The sequence below is a fragment of the Chelonoidis abingdonii genome, chromosome 19 (assembly GCF_003597395.2).
Source record: "Chelonoidis abingdonii isolate Lonesome George chromosome 19, CheloAbing_2.0, whole genome shotgun sequence".
Taxonomy (NCBI): domain Eukaryota; kingdom Metazoa; phylum Chordata; order Testudines; family Testudinidae; genus Chelonoidis; species Chelonoidis abingdonii.
The window spans coordinates 41125103-41143473 of record NC_133787.1 but is presented as its reverse complement, the minus strand read 5'-3'; the positions used below and the strand labels follow the sequence as shown (position 1 = coordinate 41143473).

At 48.3% G+C, this 18371-nt stretch overlaps 1 protein-coding gene across 2 annotated transcripts in view; it reads right to left on the bottom strand.

Annotated features, from left to right (window-relative positions):
- WWP2 (WW domain containing E3 ubiquitin protein ligase 2) overlaps nucleotides 1–18371 on the bottom strand; it is an 84246-nt gene that overhangs the window by 21929 nt on the left and 43946 nt on the right. For both annotated transcript variants that reach the window (XM_032783072.2, XM_032783071.2), the window contains exons 8-10: nucleotides 14741–14957; nucleotides 3339–3428; nucleotides 124–298 (exon numbers count right to left, since the gene is read on the bottom strand). In XM_032783072.2, coding sequence (XP_032638963.1) covers nucleotides 124–298; nucleotides 3339–3428; nucleotides 14741–14957 — 482 coding nt within the window. The remainder of the gene's footprint in view (nucleotides 1–123; nucleotides 299–3338; nucleotides 3429–14740; nucleotides 14958–18371) is intronic.

Sequence of the window (18371 nt, the reverse complement as noted above, 5' to 3'; positions counted from 1 at the left end):
CCTCACTCATCATTCCACAACTACAGCCAACATCCCTGAGTGGGGCATGGACTTCGCACACGCTGCTGTAAACTGCTCCCCCACCCACCTGACCCCTTAAGAGGAGATGTCGACTCTCCTTACCTGGTACAGGAATCTTTGGCTGAACTGCTGCATGGCCCCTTGGAGCTGGTTTCGCTGAGTCTGCCACTGCTCGTAGTTCCTCACATACTCAGCTGTGGGACGCTGCCAAGTGGTGGTCCTGGTGTTGTGATCCACATAGTAATACCTGCCCCGGGGGTCCACTCGCTTCTCCCAGCTGGAAACACCGCAGAAAGGACAGCATTACCGACTGTACCACCCCTGTACAGATGCTCTGCTTGCCTCGACACCCACTCGCTCACACACTATCACCTTAGCTGACTGTCCATTAGTAGTGCCAGCTAACCCACTGGTACGTGCTAGTCGGGGTGCTCCGCAGATGCTTGTGGTTTTCCCCAGGGCTCAGCCTAACAAACTGTTAGCTTCCAGAGTGCTCCAGTGTGTGGCTGGAAAGAAAGGGGAGCAGATCTCCCTGCTCCCAGACGTGGGATGAGCCTGCATGGTCTGTGATCTCACAGCGCAGTGCATAACAGCAAATCAAACCCACGCTGCCATCACTACATACAGCCTGACCACTTAACCCTGGGCCACGGAAGCAGCATTCATAATGATGCTTGGGATGTGCAGGGGGTCCCCCAAGGGGCACTGGAGAGAGAACTGGAGAGCAACATGTGGATGGAACAAACATGGCAGGTCAGAAGGATGGAGGAGGACGATGGAGATGTTTAAAGGCCAAAGGAAGAATGTAAAACTCCCTTGCTAGCAGAGAAATGGCTTCTCTGGCACAAAGTTCCAGCATCGCAGGAGTGACCATGACAGCTGGCGGCCGGCGGGGGAAGGCTGACGTATGAATTAGGAAAGGTTCTGAAGAAGAGGGATGCACGGTGTGTGACAGGGTCTCAGCCGCTCCCTCGGTGCAAGGCCTGGGGTGTGCAGGACACACCTGGATCCTGAGGTGACTCCCCAGGATTGCCCCTGCATATTCACACCAGCGCTGCAGAGCTGTGGGACAACTCCCCTCCACAGATCCGACCATTCAGCCCTGAGCCATTGCCCTTGCTACTGGGCCCGAGGCAGCAGAAGATGCCAGATGCTGTTCTGCTTTCCAAGCTTGTAGATACTGTCTGTGGTTACCCTGAGAGGGGTTCAGCCTGAGGCAGCACCCAGGCTCATGGCTGACAATGATTCTTGGCCACAACTTACCATGGTTATTTGCTAACTCAGAGACCAGGAATGTCAGTGGAACATACCTTCCTTCCTAGGAAATCAACCTTCACAACTGTCAGACGGGCAAGCTAGGCCATCAGCCAGCCTTACAGCCCTTCATGGGGCACCCGCAGCCAGGCCATCAGCCAGCCTTACTGCCCATCATTGGCCACCGGCAGCCAGACCATCACCCAGCCTACCAAGGAATAGGAGGAGGTTCCTGTCAACAGGGCCACAAAGCCATGGGGAAGGATTATCCCAAGGTGCTAGAGAAGCCCCTGAGGAAAACTCTTCTCAGGCTGAAAGGGACGGCGTGTGTCCTCGACACACAAGTTCTCTTACTCTGAGAGCCTTAGGGGTGAGCGTTCAAGCCCATCCCAGCTGGCACCAAAGCAGACCCAGAGAACCACTAGAATTGAGGCTCCAAGGCCGGAGACTCAGCTTCCATTCCTGCTGCTAGTAATTGCTGGCAGGACTGGGTAATTGCTCTTCCAAAGGGAGAGCAATTACTCAGTCCTGCCAGGGAAGAATAGCCACTCAATGGCCAGGAGTGCAACCCTGCTGCTGAGAGGGCTGCCCCACCCCAGGCACAGGGTGCCCCGGAAGTCTTCAGAGGCTGGTGATGAGAGAGGCCCTGGTGGAGCCTTTGGAGCCAGACTCAGTGAGCAGCAAGGCCCAAGCAGATGGTGGCATTTCTGTGCCTTGCAGAGCTGGGTCGCACAGTGTCCCATTGGTACTGTGCTTCTCGCTGTGCTGCTTTGGAGCAGCTGGGAGTGGAACAAACACCTCCTCATGGAGTGTCAGAGATGGGCCCCAGGGATTATGGTACCCCACCTGCTAGTGGAGCAGGTTGCTTAGTTGCCTCCGACACCCGGAGGACAGAAGCCGTCTGAGGCGCTGACAAAGCAGAGGGCACGGTGCATCAACAGAGGATTTGCTAGGGGCTAGGCTTTGGCTCGAGGCAGCTTTCAGGGGTTACTGGTCTCCAAACTCGCAGGCAAGAAAGGAGTTCAGAGCCATTCTAGGGGAACACGATTACAAGAGCTGTGGTGGCCGAGCGTGTCCCGGTAGGACCGTGACTTTGCACTGAGTTCTAGCACCGCAGTCTCATTTCACCTGCCCCTCGAGCAGCCAGCACTGCCGGCTTTACACAGCAGCTCTAGTCTCAATCAGACTGGAACCTTCACTCCACGGGAAACGGATTCCTTTGGATAGGACAACTTCAGCACCAGGGGACATGAGAATGATGGGAGCCATGGTGCCTCTTTACAGATGTCCTGTTAAGCCGGTAGCGTTGCTGAGTAGTTGGAGGACAGGAGCTGTCCAAGGAGAATCACCAAACGAAGTGACACTGGTGATTCCGTAGTTCTCCCTCTCTCTCCCCACCCAGGTCAACAGCACCACCCAGCATCATGCTGGGGAACTGGGTTGGTGCTAAGAGGGAAGCCCCCTACCGCATCACAACCATCACCAGGGGTTTTCTAGGAGGGTTCCCACCCATGTAAGGGCCTGTCTAAACTCGGAGTAGCCTATGAGCTCAGACAAGACCACAGGGCAGGGCTGCAGAGGTCCGGTTTTAGCAGGAGGTATTGTATATAAGTAGGAGAGATGAAGGGTATGGAAGTGACGTGGGAAAGACCTTATTTCACATTCACACTGCACTCGGGCTTTTAAAGTACGTTCACTGACTAGGGTCACCCCAGTCTAAATACAGCTGAGGGAAGAACAATGATTTTTGGCTTTATCGCTTTCAGCTTTTACGGGGCACAGAGAGGAGCAGAGAACCAGAGAGACCTCTAGAAGACAAAGGCTCAGAGGAGCTACAGATAGAAAGGGACTGAGGCGAGTAAGTATGGACTGGCATAAGAACATGTGCCAGATCCCTAGGAGGAAACAACCTGCCTGGAAATGGAGATGCACCTCTCCCACCCTCCCTCTCTCCCGTTTTCTCCTTTGCATGCAGCCTGCTGTGTGTCCAGTCCATTCAGGCAGCTATTATCTGGGGCTCCCCTCTGCCCTCGGAAACTCCAAGTATCTCAAAAGTGTCTTACCCTGGAGGCAGAGGTCTCTCCCAGGTGGTGGTCTTGGTGTTATGGTCCACGTAATAGACCCTCCCGTTCGGTAGCTCTCGCTGTTCCCAGCTGGAAGAGAAAGGCACAAAGGTGGCTGGAATGACTCGTGGGTCAGGAGATCTTTTCCTGGCAGCTGATGGGCTACTTTCCAAGCAACCAAATCCCTGAATGGACAAGGCTGCCTCCAGAACAGAGAAGAGACCTCACAGAATGTTCAGAATTACAGCAATTAAGCACAGCGGCTTCCCAAGAGTGGACAGGCACCAACTGCATCACCCTCACCCAGGGGCTTGAGTAAACATCCTGCAGCTTTACAACCCTGAAGGCTAAAGCCCTCTTTTCACCCACAGCCCAGCACAAGCCTTTCCCCCTGCTACATATCTCAGCCCACTCTGAGACACCACTACTAGGGCAGCCCAGTCTCAAGAACATAAGAACAGCCATACCAGGTCAGACCAAAGGTCCATCTAGTCCAGTATGCTGTCTTCTGACAGTGGCCAATGGCAGGTGCCCCAAAGGGAATGAACAGACAGGTTATCATCAAGTGACCCATGCCCTGTCACCCAATCCCAGCTTCCGGCAAACAGAGGCTAGGGACCCCATTGTTGCCCATCCTGGCGAATAGCTTTGCGATAAGCAGGGAGGGTCCTGCTGAAAGGGGATAGGAACTGCCAGAGCCCAGACTCTGCGCTCAGCAGCTGCATTTCCCCAGGGGCTAGGTGAGAGATCAACATCCCCAAACAAGGATTTGGCCATTTCGTCCAGCTCAAGCCAAGGAAAGAGGCAGAGAAAGCAGGGGGTGTCTGCTGAGCAGAACACTTAGGGCTAAGTCCTGGGGGCCTTTGGCCTCACCTTGGCAGCCACTGCCTCAGCCCCCAGGAAGGGGAGCCGCCCGTACATTACCTTGCTTCGGAACTGATCCTTCCAGTCTTCTGGGACAGAGTGTGACCTCACTGCCCTCAGTGCTGGCCAAGCTCAGCCATGCCATTCGCTAAACACAGGTTCCTGCATGGAACAGCCTTAGCTGGAAAAATCAGACCCAGCTGGGCTCCGAGTGCCTCTCCTGCCACAGATTCAGTTCCCAGAACTGGCCTGGCACCCAGCAGAGAGACCTGCAGCCTCTCTCTTTCTTAATGATTCCCAACATTCTGTTCGCTTTTTTGACTGCCGCTGCACATTGAGTGGATGATTTCAGAGAACTATCCACAATGATGCCAAGATCTCTTTCTTGAGTGGTAACACCTAATTTAGATCTCATCATTGTATATATGTATAGTTGGGATTATGTTTCCAGTGTACATTACTTTGCATTTATCAACATTGAATTTCATCTGCCATTTTGTTGCCCAGTCACCCAGTTTTGTGAGATCCTTTTGTAGCTCTTCACAGGCTGCCTGGAACTTAATTATTTTGAGCGGTTTTGTATCATCTGCAAATTTTGCCACCTCACAGTTTACTCCTTTTCCCAGATTGTTTATGAATATGTTGACTAGGACTGGGCCCAGTACAGATCCTTGGGGGACACTACTGTTTACCTCTCTCCATTCTGAAAACTGACCATTTATTCCTACCCTTTTGTTTCCTATCTTTTAACTAGTTACCAATCCTTGAGAGAACCTTCCCTCTTATCCATGACAGCTTATTTTGCTGAAGAGCCTTTGGTGAGGGACCTTGTCAAAGGCTTTCTGAGAAAGTGTCATTTTTCACAAAATTCCAGAAATGCTGCAACCTGACTATGATTACAGCTTTTACTGTTTACATTAATTTCAACACCCTAATGTGATTTTTATTGGTCAAAGCTATCAAAAGTCAATATATTAAAAGATTTTTCTAGTTGTTGTGCATAGGCAAGTTGTTCTTTTTTCCCCAGAAACGATGAAGCTATTTAATAAGTGGCAGAAAACATTTTGCAATACACTAACATGAAATGTTTTCACATTGTATATTTTTAATGGTCAAAGTATCTCATAAGTGATTATAATAGTTTTCTCCATTTCATTTGAAATTTGCTGACCAGATCAGTCTCACACTGATGGCTGTGCACGGCAGCAGTTGCCTGCCCATAGTTCATACTGCATATTGGGTAGATATACATGTACATAAATTCCTAATGTAACGCTAATCCATTTGTAAGCTTTTGTATATACAATGTAGCATCTAGTCTGCCTGGTACAAGATTTTAATTTGTAATTGCCTATGCATGCCCTATTAAGCTTTGAAATAGTCTAGAAACTAGTTTTAATTCAGTGACACTTATCCACAGGTCAGTATTTGTGTTATAGATGACAATACACTGCTTTACACTAGGCTTCAATCAACAAGAGCCATTACCGTACTAACAAAGATCTAATTTATATCTAATTTAGCACAAGTATGTCTATCTGTACAAAATGAAAAATGGTGGTAGTCATGCTAACAGTATAAATTGGGAATTTTACCTCCACAAGGACGTTACAATATATAAGACATGGCAGATACCAGCCTCTTACATCAAAGACACTTCATAAACTTTGAAAAATGTGTTCTTTATCAAGAAAAATCAAAAGAATGCAAAAAACTGTCAAAAGTCACCAGTACTGGCAAGAATTCTCTAATATTGACAGCAGACCCAAGGAGAGATGAATTGTATTGGTATCTACTAGGTGAAGTTTCTAGTTTACATGATGTGCCACCAATACTCCATCACAAGACTGTCTCTTATGTGCAACAAGAAAACTCCTCTCCAGTCCAAGCTGCTACAACGATATAAAGCCCACTTCCCTTGAAACTGCAAGCTATTCCAGCAGCATATTGCAGGAAAGGTTAGAACACTGCGGTTCTCCAATTTCATTACATGAACAGCATGGACAAGGTAAGTCTACCACTGTTCTATGAAACATCACAACATCAGTTGATGCTACCCAAGCTACTAGTAATCTGAAGCAGGAACTTAAATCATCCCAATTTGTGTAGATGTTCTTCCAGCAGGTGAGCCTGATGAAATGTTTTCAAAATGAACAAGTGGTTTTGTATAATGCTGTTTCAGTCGGAAACAGCCAAAATGAAAGCCTCAAATTACACAGAGCTAGGAGATCGTAGTTTACAGAGGCAGCTACTTTTGTGCCCCAATTGGTGTGGAGTTTCTCCTTTGGTTGATAGATATAGAGGCACACAATTCAGCCAGCAATAAGTATCATCCTTCAGAAGATATTTAAAAAGATGCCTCAATTGCAGCGTGCATCGTACTTAAACTTGATCACCTTGATCAATTGGCCCTTTAGCCCTCATATAGATTGTGCTGATCACAACATGTCTTCCATTCTTCTCTTATCCTGGCCTTCCTTCTCTATGGATGGCCATGACTTTTCACAATAAAATCTTCCCATTTCTTTGGAGGTTGACTGAGTGGTCATTTCAGGTCCCCTGGATACCACTCGGCGACAACTGCAGTCCATCGATTGTCAGTGAGCCTAGTTATATGCCTGACCCATCACATTTTACTGCACCTGCTTTCAACAACGAGGTCCTGCGCTCCGTTCTGCTGTCTGATCACTTCATTGGAGACTCGGTCGCAGATTGAAATCCCCAGAATTCTTTCCATCACCAACTCCGTGACAGACAATTGTTGCTCCTCTATCTTTGTCAGCACCCATGTTTCGCTGCCGAACAACATTGTTCGCAGTGCTGTTGAGTTGCAGAGGTTTGCGCATGTTCCCTTGTTTATTTTTCCTTGGAGGACATCCTTGATAGAACTGAATGCGCACCAACCTGCTTGCTTTTTTTGTGAGAGTTTGCCCTCCTGATCATGGTGCATGTTAATTTCTTGGCCCAAATAGACGTATTGCTCAACTTCTTTTATTTGTTCTCCCTTGACTATTATTTGTGCTTTTGGCAAGACATCAAACTGCATAAATTTCATTTTAGAGCAGTTCATTTTCAGTCTGACTTGGCTTCTTTTTGTGTTGAGTTTTTGCAGTATTTTCTGTAGTTTGATAGTGTTTTCGGGAATCAACGCAATATCGTGTTGATAGTACTTAACAGTTAAAAAATTATCACACCACTGCACACAAGTCTTGCTGCACAGCTACACCATGAGTTTGAGTTTCACAATTTAATTGACAGACTACACCTTCATGGATTCTGCCTAAATTTTTATGAGGTGAGGAAGTTCATCACTAGTACTGCAAAAACTGAAGTGGAAAGACTCCAGGGAGGTGTGTTCCTTTCAAATGGAATTGTACCACTTCATGCTGGTGGAAATGTCATCCATGAACAAGATGATCATACAGACATCAGTGTAGAGACCAATGATGGAAAGAACACCTTCCATTCAACGGCTAGAGGGGTATTTCAAGAACAGTCTGCAGAGAGTCCAGCATCACAGCAAATATCACTGAAATGGGGGGAAAAGTCACTTATTCTCCCTGGACAAACAGATCTCTTATGCAGTACATAGCATTTGAAAAATCCAGACCAATTTCCCCATGAGAAAGTACTTGTGAAAATAAACTCTTCTCACCTACAAATGAACACTGCCCAAGATCTTTCCTGGTGTCTTGTAAGATGACTACCTTGCGATGTCCTACCAATGCCAAATGATGTTGATATTGTTCACACTCGGGGGATTCCATTTTGGACTGGTTTCAACCACACGCTTGCAACCAAGAAAAGCAGCTACAGAGCAGTTGCATATGCACCAAATGCAAATGCCAAACCAGTTGAGATGACCACAGTGTACCCTACAATGCTGAAATAGAAGGAAGCAGCAGCAGCAGCATGCCGTTCAGACAATGGATCAGCAGCTGTATGTGTTGCTCAGTAAGTGAAAAACAGGCTCTCTGAAATGAATTTGGTACCATGATTCACCTGGGTGGTTTTCACACCCTGTACTGGAAAATTCTGGGAAGACACAGGATTGAGAGACCTTCTTGCTGACCCTGATGTATCTGCAGCTTGTGCTCTGCATGGCTTGACTCCAGCACCTGAGGCTCTGAGTGCTCTGGAACGTTATTAATTTGTTCGGTGTCATGAGCAGGGAGGCTAAGGTTGGCTAACATTCAAAAGGTGTTTGAGTCTGAAGACACTGGGTCCTTACAGTACATCATTTAAAAGCTCGATGATGCTGTGACTCAGCATATACTACCACGACTGGAGGAATTTCAGACATAGACGAATGCCCAGTCTGCTACATTCAAGTTCTGGGATCATGTTCTCCAGGTTATGCAGATACTGCTTCTAAATGTCCATGCAGAGCAAGAGAGTGAAGAAACATGCAGAGTGCCATGCTGCCACAGCTTTTTTACTGCAGAGAGGCCCAACTATACCAGGGGATACATCAGTCTACATGCTAGCTCTCCCCGGAAGAGTGCCCAGTGCTTTTGAAGCTGGGGGATTTGTTGTGCATCCGACTCCTGGTTCTTTCAGTGGAATTTAGGGTGACTGGTGACACTTTTCTCTGTTCCCAGAAGACTCAAAGGGTAGCAGTGGGATTATTGGACTGACAAGAAAGAAGCCAGCTCTTCTCAGATGGACCCTCACAAGTCCTGAGTGAATATGCAAAAGCTATGGGAGTAAGAAGTGGCCTAACATGTAGTAGTATAGACAGTCCACAAACAAATCCATGCCTCTCCCCTGAAGAGTAATGAAGAGCATGTTACAGACACCTCTTACCAGCCACATCATCAACAACATAACAAACCATTTGACCCTTAACTGTATTCAGAGGGGCTTAATATATCTACTGGATTGAATGCAACATCAGATGCACAAGAGTCTCTATAGCTAACAGCAGATGCTGGTGAAGAACAAATGGAGAAATTTGTGAGAGATGCACTTGATTCTCATGGGACATGCAGTTTCTTCAGCTCAGTCAAGAAATCTGGCATCAAAATATTTGCTGACATGGCCAAGACCACCAAATTTAGGTCTGGCAAGGGAGGGACAATCACAGCTGCTATCAATCCAGAAACTGTTTTCCTGTCCTTAGAAAGATGCAGAGATGATGTTTCAACAGCAACTGTTCTTAATCACCCAGTGGGACCGATGCCTGTGTCACTCTCCATGCTGATGGAACAATGAAAAGAACAGAGATGCTAAATTAGGACATCTGCTGGAAGCTCAAGCTGACAGAATCCATGAGCTAAGAGCATGCCACAAAAGAAGTGTACGTCAGAGATGCGATGGCTGTCACACCAATAATGGCTAGAGATGAATTCCACACACTTGATGAATTGACTGCTGAGTACTTCAGGCAGGTCCTAAAAGGATTTCACAAAGCTAATTCTGTAATCAAGTCTTTGAGAGATACAACAGTCACTCTGTGAAAATTGCAGAAAGACAGCGCCGGATAGAATCTAAGGTTGGATGCAATACCAGGTGACAGGTATTCTAAAGTTTCTAAATGTGGCATCCAACAAGCAGTCAGTCACCTGTAAAATTCCTCTGTGAATATATGATTCAAATGCACCTGAGGCTGTAGGAGCACATCCAGCACAAACACTCCTTACTGGAGTCTCTTCCAATGAAGTACCAAAGTCCATCACCAGTAGAGGTGCTAAAGCAGCCTGAGACTTGTACAATATTGAAGAGAAAGTGGATACAAGGATGCTTCTGCACAGTGTACATGCCAAGCTTTTCAGTCTTTTGGTGTCAAAGGAACCACAGTAATTAGGTCATCTGATACAGATTCCAAAATGGAACGCACAGATAGCATGTGGACTGAAACACACACCATTACCAGCAAAACTGCAAGCAATTTGTGATGCACTCACTCTTGATCTCTGCAACATACTTCCTGCTGTATGTTCATTAACAGGATGACTCTGTCATCCCTGTTTGTGTTGTCAAAACAAAGGGCACTTACCGCTTCGGAAATCTTGGCAAATTGGGAGACAGCACTTAACAAGCCACAATTTCTGCAGCAATGAAGTTGGTAACAGTGTATGACCAGGTGAGAAAGAAAGGGAGACCCTCAGAGACCTCAAGTGTTTGCACATCAATCTAGTCATCGAAAAGGACAAGTCACTGTGCATGGACAACCACATGTGGACCAGTTTTGAAGAGCATGTCAAAAAGAGCATCTTAGCAAACAAAGATTTGGGTGTCTTTGAACATAAGTAACCCAGATATTGGATGACTATTACAACACAGATGGAAAAATGTGGATAATAAACTACTTCCTGTGTTCTTCCAGGGCCCAATGACATCTGAGCTTCCACAAGACCATATTTGTGTCTGCAATAATAGGGATCACTGCCCAATCAACTGTCAGTTTGCAGGAGGAGCTGAGACAAACATCAATGCAGCCAATCAGAAACCCAGGTTGTTCAAAGATTTTTTTTTAAATGTACTTAAATTTAAAAAATATTTCAATTGGCTGGAGCCTGTTTCCTGGGCCAATTAGAATGCAGCTTGCAGCTGTTACTCTAGCATACAGTCAGGACAAGAGGTAAAACAGAAAAATAACAACATCCTAATGAAGTGTTGTGACAATCATAGTCTCAGCTGCAAAGAAGTTAAGTGTCTGGGTTTTGCTTATGCATGTGCATTACATCTTGTGCCCATTCTCCAGTCCCAAGGCCAGGAATGAAACTGTCAATCAAACTCCCCCAAGAAATGTGGGCAATTTATTTGCAAGCACCCCCTCTCTAATCATGCTTCAGTGTGTGACTGGTGGAAAATCACCAGCAGTCTTCCCTCCCTTCCCAAGAGCAAGGTGATTGTGGTTTTATGCAGGTACCCTGTCACTGACAGTTTGCAGTGTGTGGCACCCCTGCCCGTGCTGTGCACCAGTGTAACTCTGTTCTGGTTGCAGGAAATGGCTGCACCAGGCAGTGGCTGTAGGGAGCAGTGGCCGGTGTGAAATGGCAGTGCTAAGGTAACCCGCAGTCCAAACAAAATGCCTTGCCTTATGTAAGAAACCACAGCACCATCCCTTCTGCCAGACAGCATAATGTGCCTCTTTGTGTGTGCGAGACAGAGCCCTGTTAACTAGCTCTCCGTCCCCAGCGCAGGATCATCATTGATAGGAACCAGATGCAGGAGTTGATGACTCCAGCTGCCTTCCCATTCCATTATCAGCCAGCTGGGAAACTTGTGAGTTAAAGTGGGGTCCCCACCCCAAAAATTTCCAACTCTACAAAGCAACTTCTCTCATACCTACACGTGCCCTGGCTCCCTTCAAGTTCATCACATGATAACAAGTTTAAAGGTAAGGCCAGGTGGATATAAGGGGACGAATTCTGAGTGCTGTTGGATCTGGAATTATTCAGACCACCTTCCAGTATTCTCCAGCCCCTAAAACAGACTCCTAGTCATGTGCACGAGACTCCTTTGTGCTCACCACATCTGGTGCAGATGTTTCGAGACAGTCATCTGAGCAGAATAAATAGCTCAGAATCCCCACATGAACCTGGCCTCTGTAGATTCCATGTGTGTGGTGAGACATGGGGAAAGAAGCAAGCTCCAGGCATCTAAAGCTGGGAAGAGCTGAGACTCCTCAGGGCTGTGGAAGGGAGTGGACATGGGGGAGATCATCCTGCTGCGTCTCTACAGGGATCAAAGGACGTGTGTAGAAAAGCCAGGGCTCCTGCAATAGGCACTCAACCCCTGGCACATTCTACGCCAGTGAGAGTGACATGGAGGCTCTCGGACCCACCTGCAATGGCATGATGCTCGATAGCGGGTGGGGACCGAGATCCCCTGTAAGCAGCAAGCCTCAGAACTGCTACGCACTCCTTCCCAGTCAGTCACCCCAGCCATAGCACGGCCACCAAGTGGCTGATCCACACGTTGCTCAGCCACGTATGGGAATGTCTTGCTACTAAGCCGGAACCTACCCAGCTCTGTCTGGGCCCCCTTCGTCCTCTGACACTACTGCCCACATGGACACAGCTGACTGCTTCTCCAGCCTGCAAGCTGCTCCCCAAACTGCTAGCCAAGTCATTCCCAGCAACACAACAGCATTACAAGACAGCCAGAAATGTGCCTCCCCAGAGCAGGGCCTAATAGAAACCCCCTACCCCCACAACCCCACTTGCATCTACTCTGGTTCGCGTACCTCCACTTTTCCTCCCACCTCATTTTAGCCAGGGGCACTGCCAAGCCAGAGCAAAACTCTGTGAGGAGAAAGGCTGATCTAGCCTCTCTCAGGGCAGATCTCACATTTGGCCACTCGTTTCCTAGAACTCTGGTTCCTGATGTGCTCAGAACCAACAGGAGAGACCTCAGAATACACTCCACTCCCGCCCTCCCAAGGAGGTCACTGGGCTCCACGCTGTGTGAGCAGGCCAGTGGCTGTTCGCTCTAGCTTAGCACACCACAAGTCTGTAACGCCAATAACATGCCCAAGGCTAGAGAGGGAATCATTTTACCCCCTGGAGAGCCTCTGCCCAGTGTACAGATAGGGAACGGCCCAAACTGCAGTGTGGTGGCCCTTAAAGTTCACGCAGGCCAATGGGTGCAATGGGAGGGGCTTTGCTGCTGCTGTTCCTCTTCCTCCCTACCCCCACCACAAAGAGCAGGTTGAATAATTAGCCCATCCTCAGCGTGGCTCCCCGAGGCCATAGAATGGGTGGCTGGAAGAGCTGAACGTGCTAGAGCGCTGGCTTGAAACCTCCCTGCACCCTTAGGGCCTTCCATAACGCTGTTTGTGAGCGGCACACGGGCTGGGCTGGGCTGGCAGTCACAGCCCACTCACGCAGGAACGACAGCGCCCCAGGTCTGCCCAGGCGAGGAGAAGGAGATCTTCAGTCTGACCAGCAGGAGCAGTGAGAGGCTCCAGCTCCTGCTGGAATAAAGACCTTTTTCAGAGCATGGGTCTTTTCCAGCTGTCTGGAAACAGGAAGAACCCAAGCCCTGAGAAAGTAACCCTCACCCCCCACACAAAGACACACTGAGCTGTTAACCCTAATTACCTGTGACTGACACATAAGCGAGGCCCTGACCTTCCAGGCACTGGCTTAGCCGAAGAAAAACAAACAGCTCACTTCACAGGAAATGCAGCAGGCCATTTTCCCCTTTAACAACCCCCTCTTGCTGTGTTGCCTGAATGGCCCAGATTTAAAGAGAAAGCTTTCACTCAGGCTGCCCTCCTGCAACCTGGGCTGGGCTGCACGCTGGTCTTGCAGCTCACACATCAACACTATTTCCAAAGTGCCCCTCTCCCAACTGCCCTACTGCTGGGGGGACTGCAAGCACCAAGTTCTCCTCTCCTGCAGGCTGTATTTCTTCTGCTGGGAGTTGGTGTCATCTCCAATGCACAGAGCCAAGCAGGAGACACAGGAAGATGCTAGGCCTTAGGTCCCTGGCAGGACACCAGCTCATGCAGAGGAGAGGCAGATTTTTATGTGACAGAGGAACCAAGTCTCATATCTTTTTTTTACAGGGATAGGAGGAAGCTGAAAATGAAATTCTGCTTTGAAGATTTTTCACCTCCTGCTGTTACCTGTAAGTCTGGAAAGGCCCAGGACTGGAGAGAAACCCAAGAACAGAGCTCTTGCTGGTTCCACCTCCTGGGTGCATCTGACAGCCTGCTTTAGCTGGTCAGACCCACTAGAACAGAATCTCAAGGTTGGAAGGGACCTCAGGAGGTATCTAGTCCAACCCCCTGCTCAAAGCAGGACCAATCCTCAGACAGATTTTTACCCCAGTTCCCTAAATGGCCCTCTCAAGGATTGAACTCACAACGCTGGGTTTAGCAGGCCAATGCTCAAACCACTGAGCTATCCTTCCCCCCATTTCTCTGTATAGCAGCTAGCATGGGTGACTCCAGCTAAGTGAGACCCCTAGCCTCCAAACTGACAGGGGAGCAGGACCCTTACATGTTTCTAAGAGTTTATTTAAAAAAATGTTCAGGTCCTCTTGTTTAAAGGGAGCTCTCTGGAAATTTCCCATCTCTTTGTAACATATGCACCACAGACAACTTCTGTGCTGCTCAGGGAGAGCAAAAGGCGCGGTTCCTCTTCTGGGGATCTGACAGCAAGGGATTTCTCATGCTGCTGCTGTGTATAGCTTCTGAGAATGTGAAACGGATACAGTCTTGGCCCACCCCCTGCTGAGGTAGGAAAGGTCAGTCCCAATGTAAAGCCAACCACAGATGCTGTCCATGGACCAGGTCCGTCACAGTCCGGCTGCTTGTGTGTGCTGTTCCAGAAGGTGCCACAGGCCCCATGTGCTTTTGTGTTTCCATAGCCAGCCTGGCAGAACAGAGCCCCCCTCTCCAACACAGCTGCTCCTGCAGGCTCAGAGCTACGGCCCAGACCACTCAAGTTCCTCGGACCCTCTCTGCACAGAACTAGCCTCACTCCCTCTACCCCAGCCGCATGAGGAGCAAGCGTCGTGGTGCCCTGCCCTGGGAATGGGCCACACCGTGTTCAGAATGGGCCTGAGACAGAGCTGCTTACCCGGGTGGTAGAGCTTCCAAGGCCTGTGCTGCAGCCTGAGGTGACTGGGTGCCTGAGGCAGGGGCCGGCTCCTCTGGCTGCCCAGGGATGGATGAAGCAGGAAGGGTGGCAGCAGTGGAGCTGGGGGTCTCGCTCGATACTGCTGCAGGTGACGAGGTCACTCCCACCGCAGACCTTTCCTCTTCAGCGTCGGTGGCACCAGCAGAGTCCTCATTCACTGAAAATGCAGAGGGCAGAGAGATTAGGGCTAAGCGAGGAGAGACAGGCAGCCGTGGCTGATCTAGCTGGGCCGGCTACATGCACGGCCCCACCTCCTGAGGAGAAGGGAAAACGCACCACTACAGCCATTCTTACTGACGGCAAGGATTAGCCTCTGCCCCAGGGCCCCAGGTTCACAGGGAGCTTGCGGCCCTCTGCAAAGGGAGCTTCGCTGTTCACCCACGGATGGGGAGCAGTACTAGGGCCTTTGTTCCTCTGCCAGCTGCTGCCACCCCCTGCGCCTCCTCTGTCTGCACAGGCTGGGTTGGCGGGACCAAGCAGAGCATGTGGGAAACAAGGGCGCTCACTGTCTAGCATTTCCTCTGCGGGCTGCCAGTAAACTTCCCGGCTCTAGGGGCACTGGGTTAATTCAGGTGAGGAACAGGGATCCCAAAAACCTGCCAGGAGGTGCCCTGGGCCTTGGGAAGGGCTGACTCAGCAAATTCGACAGTGCCAATAAATCCAACACTGCTGGACCCCACTGAATACTCAGCAGGAAAGGAGCAAACCTCGCAGCTAATGGAGGGCAGGGAGGAAGAGGGAGGAGTGGCAGCACATTAGCCTGCAAGATGCCACCCAGTGGCTCTGCCCACTGCCCAAAGCTCTGGCCTTTTCTGGTTTTCTGCTGGGGGCAGGTAGTGCCACTTCCCTGCCACTCCCTCACAGGCCATGCCTCTAGCAGCTGCTCCTCCTCCTTTGCACAGGGAAGAGGAGTGCAGCCACTCCTGGCATCCCACTGTGCACATGTGCTCACATGCACAACAGCATGAAGGATGGCAGTTCCCCCTGTGCATGTTTGCCAGCCCCTCACCTTGACGCCTGTGGTCTGCTAGGACTCAGAATCCAATCGTGGGTTCCCCTAAGTGCAGCGTATGACCAAAGCCAGGCCAGAGGCTTCAGACTGGTTCCAAGAGTGAAAACAGGCAGCAGCTTGTGGCCCATGTTGACCGAAGGCTAGTTCTGTGAGAGGGAGCCCCAGCCAGTCCCTGCACCTCAGTGCCCCCAGGAGACCCCTTCACTCACAAGGAGAGATAGCTTCCACGCAATGGGTAAGTCAGTAGAAATCCCAGCAATCAAAGCAGTGGCTGAGTTACCATGGCCCTGGACATCATTACACCTCAGAGGTTACTTGTAGGCCCTAGGCAGATTCCTAGATGCTCTTAGACACGTACTGCATAAGAGAGCCAGTTCCTGAGTGATTTTACAGACGCTGGGAATGCCCCACAGCTCCACGTTGTGCCTGCAGTTCTGTGGAATGCTGGGTTACACTGCAGTGGGACAGGGGCAGTACGAACAGGACAGCCTGCATCTCCCAGGCTAACCTTCTCAACGAGCAAGGAGCTGAGGCAGCCAGGAGGGCATTAAACTACCACCAGGAGAAGGAGGCAAACCATGTACAAACTAACTCAGCATGTTGCGAACAAACTGAATTAATACAGCCAAGAATGTGAAGAGAAGCCTTTCAATCATTCACATACCAATGCTAGGAATCTGGGGAACAAGCAAGAGGAACTGGAAATTCTCACTGACAAGAATAAATTTAATATAACTGGCATCACTGAAACCTGATGGGACACTTCACAAGACTGTAATGTTAAAGTCACTGGTTACAACTTGTTCAGGAAGCACAGAGTAGGTAAAAGATGTGTGGAGAGATACTCTCCATTAAAGACACAATTACCAGTTTTAGGGTGACTGATAGCTCAGAACCACAGGATCCTGAATATGTATGGATCAGTGACCTACCTAACACAGAACAGAAGGGGGTAGTGGTAGGGGTCTGTTACAGGCCAGGGAACAAGAGAAGTTAGGTATGTAACAGGGATCAGCAATCATGACCTGGATCCATATGGGCAAAGAGAGAACAGTCCCAACGAGCACTATATAATCTTGGTGCTTCAAAAAAGAGTTGATTTCCCAAAGCTGAGGAATATTCTGAGCAAAATTGATTGGAGAAAAAATTTAGACAGAAAAATGTGAATGAAAATAGGGAGTTGTTTAAGAAGAGTTTATTAAATGGCCAAAAATCTAATTCTACAATCCAAAAAGACAACATCTTTGCCAAAAAGCCCATCCTGATTCAGAGGCAATCCAAAGGCAGCTACTTGAAATAAAACAGAAACATATAACAAATGGAAAAATGGGGAAATAGATAGCAATCAATATAAGTTATAGAGTGCAGAAAATTTATAAGGGAAGCTAAAGACATCAAGGAAAAAAAATCCATGGGACAGACCATTATTATTACATAGAGAGAAATTATTAATAATGATACAGATAAGGCAGAAGCGTTCAATAAATATTATTTGGAAAGATGCAGAATGATGTAGTCAGATGAAGTACTTTCTAGTCCATTAGTAATTAACAAGAATATTAACTGGCATCTACTAAGGACAAATATTTTCAAATCAGCAGGCCTGGATAACTTACACCCAAGAGTCCTAGAAAAGCTGGCTGAGGAGATCTCTGGCCAATATCAATATAACACACATTAAATGCATCAACTGGATAACTGAACTATCCTTAAAAAAAAAAAATTGTCAATAGGGAATCATTACTGAATGGGAGAGTTTCTAGTGGGGTTCAACAGTGATCAGTATTCATCCACACAGTATGAAAACTTTCATCAGCGACCCTGAAGTAAAACCATTGCTGAGAACATTTGGGAAGGACACAAAGATTGTTGGAGTGATAAAAAATGAAGACGACACAGCCACCCTACAGAGTGATCTGGATTGCTTCATAACCGGGGCCCATTCAAACAAACTGTGTTTTAATACACACAAATGCAAATTTATGCATGTAGGAACAAGGAAAGCAGTTAAAGAGTCCTGTGGCACCTTATACACTAACAGACTCATTGGAGCATGAGCTTTCGTGGGTGAAGACCCACTTCGTCAGACAAAGGAAAGCAGTGACTCTGAAAAGGATTGTGAGGTCATAATGGACAAGCAACTCCACATGAACTTCCTGTGCGATGCTCCGACAAAAAGGGCGAATGTGACTCTTAGACTTATAGAAAGCAGAGTAGTGAGTAAAGCAGGAATTTTTCCTTTGTACATGGCATTGGTGAAAATGGAAACTAGGTCAGATTACAAAGGATGAATATAGGCAAATAACACAGGAATGCAGGGGCAAGATTCGAAAGGCGAAGGCACAAAATGAGCTCAAACTAGCTAAGGGAATAAAGGGAAACAAGAAGACTTTTTATCAAGACATTAGAAGAGGAAGACCAAGGACAGGGTAGGCCCACTGCTCAGTGAGGAGGAAGAAACAGTAACAGGAAACTTGGAAATGGCAGAGATGCTTAATGACTTCTTTGTTTCGGTCTTCACTGAGAAGTCTGAAGGAATGTCTAACATAGTGAATGCTT